The 16,292-nt window shown below is 46.2% G+C and overlaps 1 protein-coding gene across 1 annotated transcript in view; it reads left to right on the plus strand.

Moving 5' to 3' along the window:
* The window catches only part of cntn3b (contactin 3b), a 55,325-nt gene extending 39,368 nt beyond the window's left edge, over window positions 1-15,957 (plus strand). The window contains exons 15-23 of the mRNA XM_056437971.1: window positions 5,013-5,171; window positions 5,324-5,473; window positions 7,071-7,141; window positions 8,061-8,295; window positions 8,731-8,840; window positions 10,523-10,709; window positions 11,530-11,642; window positions 11,753-11,918; window positions 12,452-15,957. Coding sequence (XP_056293946.1) covers window positions 5,013-5,171; window positions 5,324-5,473; window positions 7,071-7,141; window positions 8,061-8,295; window positions 8,731-8,840; window positions 10,523-10,709; window positions 11,530-11,642; window positions 11,753-11,918; window positions 12,452-12,543 — 1,283 coding nt within the window. The 3' untranslated portion in view covers window positions 12,544-15,957. The remainder of the gene's footprint in view (window positions 1-5,012; window positions 5,172-5,323; window positions 5,474-7,070; window positions 7,142-8,060; window positions 8,296-8,730; window positions 8,841-10,522; window positions 10,710-11,529; window positions 11,643-11,752; window positions 11,919-12,451) is intronic.
* Window positions 15,958-16,292: the final 335 nt, after the last annotated feature.

Consider the following 16,292-nt stretch of genomic DNA (forward strand, 5'->3'; position numbering starts at 1 on the left):
TCCCCGCATGCACACCCGCCATGGATGCAGCCCTTAAATATTTGAGCAGTGTTTGCTAAAAAAAACACATTGTCTAACTTTTAGACAGAATCAGTGTCGACTATGCTAAACACTGTTTTCTGTTTTTTAAAAGAATATTTATTTAAAAATGAGCTCGGGTGTGAGCAACACAAACAGTGTCGGGAAAATGTTCCCGAATTGTGAGCCGGACAAAGGCATCTGTTGTATTTTGGTCTTTTAATGAGATTTGTTGACAATGAGAAAAGCATAGAAAACACCAGCCGCTCACGCAGCCACTAATAACACAAATCATGTGGCGCCGTACGTGATGGCCGCTGTGTTGCGAGCTCCCGGATTTTGTAGCAGTTTTTTTATATTTATTCTTCTTATTGCGACTATTTTTGCACAAAACGTTAGCAGCCGGTTAACGTACGACAGATGCACACTTCTGGAGATTGGATCGGCAGTTGCTCGCCGCCTACCAGAGTTTTTCAACTCTTACTCGGACGTCCCGCCAGGAACAGTAGCGGAACTATCTCCGTCCATTTTAGGCGCGATCTCACGCAAACGTCGCCGACGGAAGGGGAAGCGAGCTGGCGTGCTGGTTAGGCTGAGACGTCGAGCCAATCGACCCCCACTACCCACCATTTTACTGGCAAATGTACAGTCTTTGGACAATAAGCTATGCGAGCTACAGGCTCGTATTCAATTCCACCGGGAAACTAAGGACAACTGCATCATCTGCCTTACGGAGACATGGATGTCGGAGGATGTTGCCGACTCAGCCATCGAACCGGCAGGATTTTCCGTCCACCGCGCGGACAGAACAAAGACTCTCTCTGGTAAAGATCGTGGAGGGGGGGTATGTCTCATGATAAACAGATCTTGGTGCAACCAAAGTCATGTACATACTCTCAAGTCGTTCTGTTCCCCGGACCTGGAGTACCTAATGCTCTTGTGTCGACCATTCTGGCTACCGCGGGAGTTTACAGCAGTCACCGTAACTGCTGTGTACATTCCGCCTCAAGCTAACACGGACATAGCGCTGAAGGAACTCTACGGGGCGATCAGCGAGCAGGAGTCGGCACACCCCGAGGCTGCTTTTATTGTGGCGGGGGACTTCAACAAAGCGAACCTGAAGAAAGTTCTCCCGAAGTTTTACCAACACATAAAAAGCAACACGAGGGGGGAGCGGATTCTAGACCACTGCTACACTCCCTTCCGGGATGGATACAAAGCCCTCCTCCGCCCACCGTTCGGCAAATCGGACCACCGCTCCATCCAACTACTCCCCGCCTACAGGCAGAGGCTTAAGAAGCAACCAATCGCTGTGAAGGTAGTGCAACGCTGGTCGGACCAATCGATGTCTTTGCTACAGAACTGTTTTGAACGTGCGGACTGAGATATGTTCAGGGTCGCGTCGACAACAACGTCAGTGAGTACGCGTCCTCAGTCACCGGGTTCATCAAGAAATGCATAGATGACGTTGTTCCTACCAAGTCGGTTCGGATTTATCCCAACCAGAAACCGTGGATAAATGGCGATGTTCGCGCTGCACTCCGCCGCGTAACACCGCCTTTGACTTCGGGAATATGGCGGAATACAAAAGAGCCCGCTACGACCTCCGTAAGACCATCGGCTCTGCCAAGCGGGAGTTCAGGAACAAGGTGGAGGAGAAGCTCAAGAGCCATAACGTGAGAGGTGTGTGGAAGGGCTACAGACAATCACGGACTTCAGAGGAGAACCAGCGGTGAAGAGAACTCCTCTACCTCCCTCCCAGGCGAGCTAAATACATTCTTCGCTTCGGTTCGGCGTGAACGGCAGCTCCGTCAAGGCAGCGCCGCCGAGGAGACCAGCCTGCTGATCATCTCAGAGGCCGGCGTGCGCAGAGCCTTCAGCGGGTGGACATCCGGAAGGCAGCAGGTCGACCACATCCCGGGGCGCGCCCTCAGAGCATGTGCAGACCAGTTGGCAGGAGTCTTCGCAGACATCTTCAACCTCTCCCTGTCCCAGGCTGTTGTTCCTGAGAGCTTCAAGATGTCCACCATTGTGCCTGTCCCCAAACACCCCAAGGTAACCTGCCTGAATGACTGCCCTCACCTCGATTGTCAGTAAATGCTTCGAGAGGTTGGTCAAGGACTTCATTTGTTCCATGTTGCCTGCCACGCTGGACCCATGGCAATTTGCATATCGTCAAAACAGATCCACCGACGACGCAATTGCCATGGCACTTCACACCGCCCTTTCCCACCTGGAGGGGAGGAACTGTTGTGTGCGAATGCTGGTTGTGGACTACAGCTCAGCGTTCAACACTATTGTTCCCGCCAAGCTCGACACCAAGCTCAGAGGTCTAGGCCTGCACTCTACCATGTGCAGCTGGATACTGGACTTCCTGTCGGGCCGCCGCCAGGTGGTGAGGATGGGCGGTACCACCTCAGAGCCGCTGACCCTCAACACAGGAGCCCTCAGGATGCGTGTTGAGCCCTCTCCTCTACCCCCTGTACACCCACGACTGCACGGCCATGCACAGCTCCAACGTCATCATCAAGTTTGCTGACGACACAACAGTGTTGGGGCTGATCACCGACGACGACGAGACAGCCTACAGGGAGGAGGTTGGATCACTGGTACAGTGGGGCCAGGAGAACAGCCTCGTCCTCAACGTCAAGAAGACCAAGGAGCTGATCGTGGACTACAGGAAGCGGAGAGGAGAGCACACCCCCATCTCCATAGACGGAGTTGCAGTAGAGAGGGTCAGCAGCTTCAAGTTCCTCGGCGTGCACATCTCCGAGGACCTCACATGGACCACGCACACCACTCACGTGGTGAAAAGGGCCCAACAACGCCTGTATTTCCTTAGGCGACTGAGGAAATTCAACATGGCCCCCCGCATCCTCAGAACATTCTACACCAGCACCATCGAGAGTGTTCTGACAGGTTGCATCACCGTCTGGTACGGGAACTGCACCGCCCTGGAGCGTAGGGCACTACAGAGGGTGGTGCGGTCGGCACAGTACATCGTTGGAGGTGAGCTTCCCTCCATCCTGGACATATACACCAAGCGGTGCGTGGCCAGGGCCAAACGGATGCTGAAAGACAATAACCACCCCGGCCACAAACTGTTCACCCTTCTACCGTCAGGCAGGCGATACCGCAGTATCAAGTGCCGCACAAACAGACTGAGGGACAGCTTCTTCAGTCAGGCCATCAGGCTGCTGAACAAGGACTGAGACCCTCATTAACACTACACACAGAACATATTCTGTGAATATCTATGGCCATGGTGTATATTTTATTACATTGTTTATATATATATATTGTATATATATATTGTATGTATATACATATATATAGTCTCAAAAAAAGTGTATATTTTATTACATTGTTTTATATATATATATTGTCATGATGTATATTCTATTACACTGTTTTATATATATATTGTTAATACTTTCTTCTTTTTTGTGTGTGGATATTGTATAGTTTATTCTCATTCTTATTCTTTTTTTAGTCTGCTACTGCTGTCGGGTGTTTTGCACATAAGAATTTCACGAACCGATTATACTTGTATAAAAGGGGATGTGACAATAAAAACTTGAAAGTTGAAACTTGATGTCAAACGCAGATGAAAAAGATGACTGTGTGTTTTGCCGCGTTCCCTCACGGCCACCGCGTGCATCTCCGGCTTATGTGAAATAATATTTGCTCTTTACACTGGGAGTTATCCTCATATCTTGCTTGAGCTTATGTAATTACAGAATAATTAGGATTGCCTAGCCAATTAACTCTGCTGTGTTTGTTCTGTGTGTCCCGTGCATAGCTGGTAGCTGTTTGTAGGGGGCTATGGAGGGTGAGGGTTGGCAGCGGCTGGTTGGTTGGGTGGCCCAAAGGACAGCCAAAGCATTATTTGTGCAGACTACATCTGCCATGTATGTCGGTGTTTGAGGAGATCGCAAACCTGTGGGCCTGGAGGATGTAAATGTGCGAGGCATTATGAATGTTTCAAAACATCCTCGAGCCAAAGTGATGAAATAACGCTGCGTTATATAGCCTCGTGTTTTTTTTCTTCTCCAACCGTCATATTCTCGTCTTCCAGAGTATTTCGGGGGATCTGATGATTCGGAATATCCAGCTGAACCACGGGGGGAAATACGTCTGCGTCATTGACACGGATGTGGAGAGCCTGTCCACCTCAGCCATCTTGGTTGTCAAAGGTAAGCGAGCCAAAAGGATTTGCGATGTCGAGCTCGTTTTCACATGCCGCCGCATGAACACGCCCTTGTACCTCGGCTGTGTAAATAATGTGGCGTTGAAGCATCTGCACAAGTATTCAAAGAGAAGGTTGTTTTTACAGAGCGGGATGTGAGGGAAAAAATCCTCCACGCTTCCTATAAATATATACTGCTGCGGACTTCTGTTTACATTATACTGTATATATGTTGCTGAAATACATTTGAGGAGAAAGAAAAAAAAAGGACACACACACTTATTCTGGCATGTGCGAATAAGGATCTGGCTCACTTGCTTATCTCCGGTGATTTACATTGGTATTCATGGTGCCCTTAACAAACTGTAACAGAGGTCCCAGGTGCTTCGGGAAGGCAATTTTATCACATAAAAATGGCTATAATTGGTTCATTTACACATGGGCAAAATATCATGGAAAGCATTTGAGTAATTGGGCAGTTGAGCAAACAACAGCAACAAGCTAACGAACTCTCACGGACGCTCGCTCCCGTCTCTCTGACTCCGGCGTATTGACTCCTTTTTTCCCGTTTTTCTCACGGATGACGCCATCCCCGTTGGGTAATAGTCACTTCGTAGCCCTACGCGCGAAACCAACAGTGACTAAAGAGTCCCACTCCCCTCCCCGCATGCACACCCGCCATGGATGCAGCCCTTAAATATCGAAGAGGAGCACGGTGGTCTAGATGTGTAACGAGGGGCAGACGTCTTAATGGGTTTCGATGAAGGGAGTGCTTCTCGGAACCTCATTGTCTGATTGACTCCAGGTCCACCGGGTCCTCCGGACAAAGTGGCCGTGGAGGAGATCACAGACAGCACCGCTCAGCTTTCCTGGACTCCCGGAAGGGACAACGGCAGCCCCATCACCGGCTACATCATCCAGGCCCGCACGCCTTTTACCGTGGGCTGGCAGGCTGTTGACTCAGGTACCATGGGAACGCTCTCCCCTTTGTCCCCCTTTTGCAGTATTTGGGATCATCTGTGGTTTATTTTTATTTTTTCGGCGTTCAATTTGACTCCAGTTGTGCGGACAACCTGATTTTCTAAAGAACGCGTCGGTTTTTTTCTCACTTCGCAGTGCCGGAGGTGGTCAACGGGAACACGCTGACGGCGACGGTGGTGGGTCTGAACGCCTGGGTGGAGTACGAGTTCAGGGTGGTGGCCCGCAACATCGTGGGCCTGGGAGAGCCCAGTCCGGCCTCAGCCAAGACCAGGACAGAGGATGCCAGTACGTGACACTAAAACACTTCAGTGGACAAAAGCACAGATTTGCAGTGATTTTAAAGTTATTTAATACCAGGGAAATCTAGTTTTTTTTATTCAAACCTTTATTTAACCAGTTGAATCCCATTGAGATTAAAAATCTATTTTTCGAGGGTGACCTGGACAAAAGAAACACGTAGTTAAAAACACAGAACAAGACAAGATAAAACAACTTCAAGTTAAGAGACAATGACATAACCGAGTCAATTTGAGAAACATTGACATTTTTGGGAACCTGCCTCCATTTCTCCTGATGAATTAAATATTTCAACCACAGCACAGCTGGAATTAATGTATGAAATGTTCACATTTTCGGATGTTTTTTTCATTTTCATGGAAGCAGAGCAACAGTGCTTTTACACCATCTTTGAGGTGGTGTGTCCAATTGCCTGCTCAAAGTGTTCTGGGGTGAGACGGAGCTCATCCCAGGGCCAGCCAGGAATATAATTGCGATGGTTTACTAGTCTGGTGTCATTTAAGTTAAATACTGACCAATCCTTGCATTGCATTGTCAGTAGATTTAAAAAATAAATGAAGTTTCCAAAACCTCAGATTATTTTCAGTGACATGTGATGAACATTATCGGTATGACTGCATAATTGACACGTCAAGCTGTAATAATTTCCACTTACTTGGTGTCACACGTGTCGGGGTGAATGGACAATAGACGGCACTTACGTTGAGCGTTGCTGCCATCGTGTCATATTGTGAGAAGCTCTGTGAGATTAATAGGAATTAATCATGAATCTGGTAGAAAATGCTCACATTAACAGTCAAGCAGTGTTCATAGTTTTCTGTCTTTTATTTTATGAACAATAAATGCTAAAATATTCATACGTTGCACTCGTCGGATGATATCGTGGCAGTGTTTAACGGTGGCATCTGAGGTGTGATCAGGTGGATTCAAACAAATTGATAATTGGTTGTGACGAAAAAACACACAAATATGTGAGTGTTATCTCAAAGAAGAATCTTTCTCTTCTCATACATTTGTGCGATTTTCAATCGACCCTTTTTCCAAAATAAGATGACATCATTCTGCTATTTGGAAACCCCTAATATGCCGTTGCACGAGGGGCTCTCCATAATATCGAGGTATTTCTTCCAGGAAATGGGAGCAGAATACCGACTCCTTTCCCAACATCCAACCTGAACACAACCATGCATGAGCATCAGATATGAGTGCAGTTACCGATATGACACATTAAATGCGATGCTCCACTTACTATAGGATACTAAAAGGACGTGCACGAGTGCTCCTCCACCTACACTATCAGCTCTGCCATCGCACTGCGGCGCACAAACAAGTCACGAGTGGGGGAACAGGAATGAAGCGGGTTTTGTTGCCGAGTGACAGATCTCGGCTTGGGTGTTTATGCACGGTGACATTTGGGGAAATATCGTTAATATCGCTTTTCTCTGAAATGTTTGTATCTGCACAGTGAGGGAGTTGGGATGTGGGAAGACGTCTGGTCACGAGGCTACAAATACAGTTTGGGTTTTTCATTGAGCTTTTTGTAAACCGTGTTCTAATTGCTCCCCTCTGGGCTTTCACCCCTCAGTTCCCGACACGGCTCCCACTGATGTCGAAGGTGGAGGCGGCACAAAGACTGAATTAGTGATAACATGGGAGGTAAGTCATCATTCACATTTTTACTGTTACATCCGTTGCCGAGTGATGCTTCTGCTTAATTGCGCAGAATTGAACGGAGCAATTTTATGGGACCACATTAGAGAGAGGGCACCTCGGGCCCAAGTGCTCTCTCTCTCTCTCTCATCTGAGAGCAGGGACGGAGAGCCTTCGCTCTAGAGCAGTGGTTCTTAACCAGGGTTCGATCGAACACCAGGGGTTCGGTGAGTCACTCTCAGGGGTTCGGCAGGGGTCAAGACACACACAGAACAGCCCGGTACACAAGAGAAATGTCGGGCCGTTTTGTCGGTCGTAAAAAAAAATGTGCCTGCTGAAATTTTGGCAACACGCCGGTTTTCTTCTTTCCAACCCTTTTCGAGGACGGGAGACGTGAAAACTAAAAAAAGGAACCGACTTTGTCGCGATAATGATACGAGAGTGGCATTTTCCAAGGTAATGCCGCGCATTTTTGACCTTGTATCTGAAAGTCAACAGCAGAAGTCACATTGATTTGTGGCAAAAATTCATTAAGTTATGTTTTTGTGTGACATTCGCGTTTTATTGGTTGAACACAGTGATTTTGTGCACTTATTTGTACCTGTGTTTTGAAGAAATCCTATTTTATTTTTCCAATCACGAAGGGTTCAGCTGATGCACTGATGAAGCTTGCAGGGTTCTGTACCTCCAATCGGGTTAAGAACCACTGTTCTAGAGGGTTTTCGCTCTTTGGCCACAATCGCGTAGCCAACGCAGGAGGAAAAAACGACGAGGCAGAAGGGCAATCCGAGAAGGGAAAACGGCAAAGGAAAAAGGGCGCCGCGTCTAATCGCGGAGAAGCCCGCGTGCGGCGCAGAGACGGGCCTGTCCGTTTCTTCGTCCGTATGCGTTTTAATATCACTATAGTTCTGTGTTTCGCTCCCAGCCCGTTTCCGAGGAACTGCAGAACGGCGAGGGCTTCGGATACATCGTCGCCTTCCGGCCCGTGACCTCGATCACGTGGACGCGAGCGGTCGTCTCGGCGCCCGGCGCGGCGCCCTTCGTCTTCCGCAACGACACCATCCCGCCCTTCTCGCCGTTCGACGTGAAAGTGGGCGCGTACAACAACCGCGGGGAGGGGCCCTTCAGCTCCATCGCCACCGTGTACTCGGCGGAGGAGGGTAAGCGCAAGCGAGTGATGCTTAAATCGGCTCTAATCTCTCTCCTCACAACTGTGACCTTGAATAGCAATGATGAAATGAGCTCTTTTTTCTCGCCCTCTCTTTTCTTTTTACCCCTGTGCTGTTATTTCCCTACCCACTCAAGCTGGGAATGTCAACCTGATATTAGTTATCATGCTGGTAGATTACAGTAAATCCTCGCAGACACTACCACGCCGCGCTGTCAGGGAGGTATTCTCTTCATTGAATTTGCTGGGCAGATAGTCTTCCCTGATGTCAGTCACAGATCCCATTAAAAGAGAGTGGGGGAAATGGGTTTTCTACAGGTCTATTCAGGTGCCTTTCTTTTTGCTACTAGTGTGTGTGTGTGTGTGTGTGTGTGTAATTGTGTTGGAAGAATTGGTGGGATCCTCACCAGCGCTCAATTTTCTGCAGTCCCCAGTCTGGCTCCTAAGAGGGTTCGGACTAGAAGTGTGTCTGCACTGCAAATTGAAGTGATCTGGGAAGCTCTCCCCGCCATCTCGGAAAGAGTGCTCGGCTACGAGGTACGATATGAACCACCGCGAAATGATTATTTTTTCCTCTTTCTCTTTTCTCCTTCTTCAAATTATATGATAATTGAGTTCTCCCGTGTGCCCTGTTCATGCAATCATAACCATCCTTTCATTGTTCTGAAAATTAGTTTTCTTGAAATATGCTGCGAGATCTTTTCATGTGAGGTTTGTTGTTTTTGAGTGTTGTGGTGTCACGAAATTACCTCAAAGCTATTGGTGCAACAACAGCCAACCCGCACAAGGAACATAAAAACCCTCGTCCTTTCAAGAATGCAAAGAGGCCTTTTTTTTTCTTCTTTCTCCCACCTTCCGTTGCTCTTTCAATATCTGTCACCTCTGGCCCTCCGCAGAGCTCTCCAGTTGCCATGGCGGTGGTCACATTGTCCTTTTTAAAGCAGAGCTTGATTTCTCCCAACGCCGTCCTCAAGTGGATTTAAGACGCTCGATCTCAATACGGCACCGACCGCGTGGATCCCGAGCCGTGCGACGGCGCTCAGCCTTTAATTAGACATTGTAAGGATTGATAATCCAGCTTCAGTTTAATGCAATCACCGTTATTACCGCTCAAAAGATTACATTACTGGAAGCAGAGTCCCGCCCACTTACAACTTCACATCCATAACGCATTTGAAATACAATAACTCTCCGCAGATGGAACGTCAGGAATATGCCTGAGGGCGGACTTCACATTTCGATTTAATTATTTATCGACTTAATTTTTATGTCACTTAATACCAGAGGCATGAATATTGAAGATGACCCAAAGCAAGCGATCAATTAGTGTTATTTTGCTGTATCAAACATCGCTTTACCTGCAGCCTTAATTGGAGACAAACAGCCTTGAGGAAAAGCATCTTCAACAGAGCACGTATGGCTTTGTGGAAAAAAGAGAAATGGTTGTTTGATACTGCAAAGTCATTTGAAGTATTTAGTCACATTTATCCATGAAGCTCCTCAATTTTAATTCAGCCGGCTTCCGAAAACAAAAAGTCAAAAGCTGAGGCTGGTTTTACGGGAAAAAAGGCAATTATCCTAAATTCTCCATCATGTGACCATCACTAACGCCATGTATATTTGGTGTGAGAGGATGTGCATCAGTAATCCACACGGCATTTCAGTTTTCACGACTAGAATATATTTCAATCATGCATCACGAGAATCCGTCCATTTTAGATTGTGACTTTTATTACCTTCGCATTGAAAATGCGGAAGGTTATGTTTTGATCGCCGTGTATTTATTTATTTGTATGCGTGTTATTTGCAGAACTCAAAAAGTATTGAACCGAATCGAATGACATTTGGTGTGATGATTGGGTATTATCCGGGGACCATTTGATTAGATTTTGGGATCGATCGGGTCAAAGGTCAAGGTCAAAGGTCATGAACAGGTCAAAATCTTCTTGAATCGCATGAAATTTGGTGGGATGATTGGTTATTATCCGGGGACCATTTGATTAGATTTTGGGATCAATCGTGTCAAAGGTCAAGGTCATGGAAAGGTCAAAATCTTTTTTTTACCATAGCACGATACATTTTTGTCCAATTGGCATGCAACTAATGCCAAAATGTTCATAATTCAATGACCAATCTTGTGATATGCGAAGGTATGCGCTCTACCGAGTGCCCATTCTAGTTTATTCCTTTTGTTGTTTGTTTGTGTGTGCACCCAATAGGTTATGTACTGGGAAGACGACACAAAGCCCGACACTGTTGGCAAAGTGCGCATATCTGAGAACCACAAGCTGGTGAACGTCACCGGGCTGAGACCCAACACGGTCTACTACCTGTGTGTGGCCGCATTCAATACGGCTGGCCCCGGGCCGCAGTCGGCGGCCATCAACGCCACCACAAAGAAACCACGTGAGTCACTCTGTGGGAGGGGGGGTGGCATCGAAATCACATCCATGAACCGCGCGAGGCCTCCTCTCGGGCGACAACGCCTCAACGTGACAACCGAAGCGTTTCTTTGGCTTTGTCGGTCGTGCCCGTAAAATTCTTTCCGTTTACATGGGATGAAAAAGAGATGTAATCAGTGGGTCGAGAGGTGCTGCAGTGGCAGCTTAGCTATTCAAAATGTCTTCACAAACATGTGGAGATTCAACACCCTCAGATCTTCTGCCACTTAAGTGGAATAAATTAACCGTGGCTTGCTGGTGTGTTTTGTGACACCGGGGTAGCGAAGGAAATAGGATGGAAAATAGCCCTTAAAAAAAAACCTCATGCAAACAGTCCAAACACGAGCAAATTAAGACATCTTCACCGAGTTGAATAAAACATCTGCAGCGTTGAGAAAAAAGCCGGCAAATGAGAACTACAGAAACACGGCCGCATCATCAAACACGCTGCAAACTAGCTGCATTTATTTCTCTTTTTCTTCTTTGTTCTGTTTTCTTGTACTCGTTTCTGAATGCCGTGTTGTTGTTGTTAGTGTGTCGGGCTCTCAGGGCCTCCATAGCATTCACTCTGACTTAATTAGTGGAGGTGCTCTGCTGCAGCCTCAATTTATAATTGAGATTTTTTTAATATCTTAATCTCACCAAGTCGAGCCCACTGTGCTTCATGAAGCAGGAATATGTAAATGATCACATACATGCATTGATTGAGAAGACGCCCCCCCCCCCTCTCCCTACAGGAAATAGTCATGCAGCTTTTATTGTACTTTAACCATATCCTCTTCCAGCTCCAGATCGCGCTCCGCTCAACATACAATGGACCATGATTGGCTCCACATTCACGATGCACTGGGATGCGGTGGTAGCTATGGAGACGGAATCGAGGGTCACCGGATATTTAGTAGGTCCAGATTCACTGCAAAGCTCCGCTTTGTCTTCAGAATTCAGGGTCGACGCCTGTGGCCTGAACTAATTTCTCTCCGCGTGGCCCCGCCCCTCCCCTCCCCCAAGGTGCTGCTGAGGCGACACCGCTACAACGACCTCAAAGCCATCCCGACCGACAAAACCACCGTGGAGCTCAGCCTCTCCGCCAACGACAACTATCTCATTCAGATCAAGGCCGTGAGTGAGGGCGGCGAAGGCGCGGCCAGCGAACCCATCCACATCCAGAGATTAAGTGAGTTCAGTCTCGTCCCTTCACGTCGTTCTACTTTTGACCGCGGATAAAACGGAGGGTTCAATGATTCAGAGGGGACATATAATTTGGCTTCATCGCATCCCCTTCCACCCGCGTATGTAATAGACTTATTAAGAGTGCAAGAAAAGCAACCTTTTTAGAAATGCGTGCGCGGCGTCATCCATCTCTGCCATTGGGTTATTATTCCTTGTTGACTGGCTGCACAGCGCCGCGGCATATGAAGCAGTTCCCGACCCACTGCTCTGCAAAATATGTGAGGCGGCCCAGTTTGTCGCTCTCCTCTCTGATATGATACAAACTTTATCTTCCCAGGCTGCTTTGAACAGCCCCTCTCCTGTCGGAAGCCAGTAATAATGTAGATATGGGGGGAGAATAAAAAAAGATGATTTATGATGAATTGTCGGAAATTTAAGGGGGAGGAGGGGATAGCACCGCAGAAGTATTTTGTTGTTGTTTTTTTTGATCTGAATGGTTTTTCTGGTTCTTAACTAGCTGCTTTTTGGGGTTTGCAGACATGGGAGCGCGGGGCTCGGGAGCGATCCGCCTCAGCCCACTGTGCCTCTCTGCGGTCCTCATCGGCGCCCTGCTCTGCTCCGCCTGGTGATGTCTAATCGGAGCCTACAGAGCGCCCTCCCTCCTCCTCCGTCCCTTCAGTCAGCCTGTGCACTGGACTGGCACGAGGCCCAGGCTTTCAGTGGCCAGGACCGGGGAGAGACTGGAAAGAACCGGACTCCAACAAACTCTTTAAAGGGACCACGCCACCTTTTTATTTTTGAAATAATTTTATTTAAAGGACCACCAGATGGTTTTTTTTGCGTGCATGATAACCTTTCAGTATTTCTTCCTGCGTCATAAGTGCCATTGTGGGTTTCATTTATTTTATTTTTTTTAGAAGTTATGATGTCTACACGACTTAATCTTCTTAGTATCTTTTGTAGATACTAATGCCTTAAAAAAAACAATTGTACACATACAGTCCGTACCAAAGTAGGTGATAGGCTGCTTGCTTCATGGTTTCTTTAATACTCACAATAATTTATCACCCTCTCGTTAGTTGACTTCATCCGTATGTTATTGTCTCAAAAATGAAATTTAAACTAAACCAGTTCCATAGACAGAACATCAACTAATGTCCATATCACATATCACATTTAGCAGCTTTTGCCAAAAGAAACACCAATTGTAGGCTTAAAAAAAAGACTGACAGATATACAAAAGATGCATAGAAAATTGATCAACTGTGCCTCATCCCACTTTTCTCTGCAAACTGAAATAATATTAAGTCCGTTGGAGAACCACAGTCTCCTGAGTTGAAGGCCCGCCCTACAATAATCTGATAGATCTTGGCATTCTGCCATCTCTTGCTCCTCTAAATAATAAATGCCCATCACACTGCGCGTTCTCAGTCTGGCTTAAAAAGCCGGGGATTGCAGAAGATAGAGAAGTGTGCTGTCAGATCCCGCGTGTGCTGTTCCTCCTCCACATTTAGACAACCCCTGTTCTAGATGCGTATACCATATCACATGTAAACACCCCAGAAGACCAGCTGGCCCAGTGCACAATACACTTGCAGCATAACAGTGCCTTCACAAGAGCTCACTTATTTCTCTCTTTCTTTCCTTTTCAAATAGCTTAAGGGGGAAAGAATCAGGTTGCAGAAGAAGGCATTGTTTGCTGTTCTCTTTCTGAAGATGTTTGTCAGGAAGGAGAGTAAACTCAGCATATAGAGGGAGCCCGTTATCGGAGACTGTATGTTGATTACATTTTCATTGGAACGAGCACCGTTTTTACCTTCGACTAAAAGGGTTGGAAGCTTTAGGAAAGCCGCAATGGATTGAGATGTACGGCGGGAATTTCAATCCCAGTATTTATGGCCTGTGGTTTAATAAATGTATGACTCCATCCCAAGCATAATTTATGGGCTATTAAGGCATCAGAATAATTGAAGCTAATACTGCGGTGAGAGTGCCCTGACTGGAAATGGAGCGAAAGGCACGGCTGACATTCTACCCCCACCCCATCACCGCCCATTGGACACACACCAGACTGAACAATAACAAAAGAGCGTTGCTACTCTGCTGAGGGGGAGCTACTTTTCACTCCCTTTGTATCACGTGGATGAGTGTCAAAAACCAACCCAAGAAAGGCGTGATTACTGGGGTCCTAGAGGTGTTCCTTCGTGGAGGTGGAAGGATACAGTCGAACTGAACTGTTACACATTACTGTGCCTTTGCCGAACATGGGGCTGTGCGCGGCCATGAGCTCAGAGGCTGTCGTCGTCTGTATTTTGCACTCTTATTATCCCACCATCCCCATTTCCCCAAAGTCGAATGAAAGCACAAGGAATTGATGCAAGGTGACTGGACGTCCTCACTTAGCCGCCTGAACAGGTGTGCGGTCCCCGGGGGTGTCGTAAAACGTCCAAGCAGCCGACATAATCAGGCTGTCTATCTGCTCCTTGGCCGGTTTCATAAAGCTCTGTGCTCTTTGATTAGGTCGCTGCAGACCAGTCAATGAGATATGGATTTTCTTGCCCCAATATTACAGCTGTCACAATTCAGCTGCTTGATTGACTTATGGCCGCCATCCTATTGCACTCGTTCTGTTGTGCTAAAAGTTAATTGATGTTTGAAAACTACTATACGCCCGAGTGGACAACTTCAACTCCATTTTTCTGTTGTGTTTTCTGTTCACTTTTTACTCGAAATCTCACTGTAATTGCGCTATTTGTTTCGCCAGATTTTTTAAAGGGTATTTTGGAGTGCAGTGGTAGATTGTGATTTTGCATTGGAGCAGTGACATGAAAGTGATTAGCTGGTTGATTTGTTTGAGTTCCACATCAAAGTAATAATGTATCTTTCTTCCCAACAGCAGAAAAGCCCAGTCACACCAGCATTTTCAGTTCGAGGAGCCTGAAATCTCCAGTCCATGTCAACAAGGCAAAATAAATCTGTGTCCATTTCTTTGTGACGTAACCATGAGCAAAACATCCTGACAAACCGGATCGTCCAAAATGGAGGTAGCTACTGTAGCTAGCCAGTTTTTAGACAAGTTATGAGACGGGCTTTGATGGTACAAATATGTGGAATAAACTGTGAAAACCTTATGTCCTGTTATATACCAAGCTAACCGAGCAACAATGAACTAGCTTGCTCGCTTGCGGAATTTGTCTTTTGAATGAACAAAAAGACTGACTAGCATTTTCCCTGTTGTCTATCGTTTAGCCGCTAGCGCGCTAGCTACACTAGTTCACAAAGGAGCCCTGCGAGAATTCATGACGTCACCGAGCCTCGAGCAATGCCCGTTTCACAAGGACGTGCGGTCGTTGTACTAATTTCTGGTGTGACCGGGCCTCAAAGAAGCTTGTGTTTGCAAATACTTGATCCAAGTGGTGTTAATATTTCCATTATTATTCAAATAAGGTAACCTCATCGCAAGGTGGCAGACTCATAGGTTATTAATTAATTAATGTGTGGCAGTTTCTCAAAGCTTTCTTAATTTTTATATAGTTGTAATTCAGCCTAATTTTTCTTACCTCTGCTCATAATCACAGAAAAAAACAAAGCTATTGTTTCTGGCCTTGTGCTTTAATAAATACAACAAAGTACAATCTAATGGAAGTGAAGGCAGTGATTAGAGGTATCAGCTGAAATGGTTGAAGTATACTGATCACAGACATATCTATTTATATCCACAAGGTCTATTATGTTAGGTTGGTTTCCGTGATTGTTGTTGCTAGAAAGGAGTGTACCTGGTGTGGTGTAAATAGCTTGCATATATTTTTTAAACATGACCATCAAAGATAAACCTTACTGCTTTTTATATAGTGTGTTCTCCGACCTTAATACTGGTGTATTAATCAATGATCTCTGTGAGATACTGACATGTAGAGTGGCATTTTCATATTGAAAAGTAACTGTTTTGTCTTGTATACTAAAATTTTGCATGTTAATCATTGTTTGTGACTTTGTGTTGGATTTTTTTCTAAAACTATAACTTAATAAAAATGTTTATTCCAGCCAGTTCGCTTGTGTCTGCCTAACTCATGGACCCACCAACTGCTTTCTTCCAGATGCAAATCCCAGGGGACATTCCAAGCCACAAGATCAGTTGATTTATGGTAACTTTATTATCTATAGATATGGTAGAGAATCTGCAACTAACAGTTCAATATCATTTAATTCAATTCAGTTTATTTTCTATAGCCCATTCTCACAAATTACAGATTTGCCTCAGAGGGCTTTACAATCTGTACACATAGACATCCCCGTCCCAGAACCTCACATCGGATCAAGAAAAACTCCCAAACAAACCTTCATGGGGAAAAAAGGGAATAAACCTTCAGGAGAGCAA

This window comes from Pseudoliparis swirei, chromosome 18 (assembly GCF_029220125.1).
Source record: "Pseudoliparis swirei isolate HS2019 ecotype Mariana Trench chromosome 18, NWPU_hadal_v1, whole genome shotgun sequence".
NCBI lineage: Eukaryota > Metazoa > Chordata > Actinopteri > Perciformes > Liparidae > Pseudoliparis > Pseudoliparis swirei.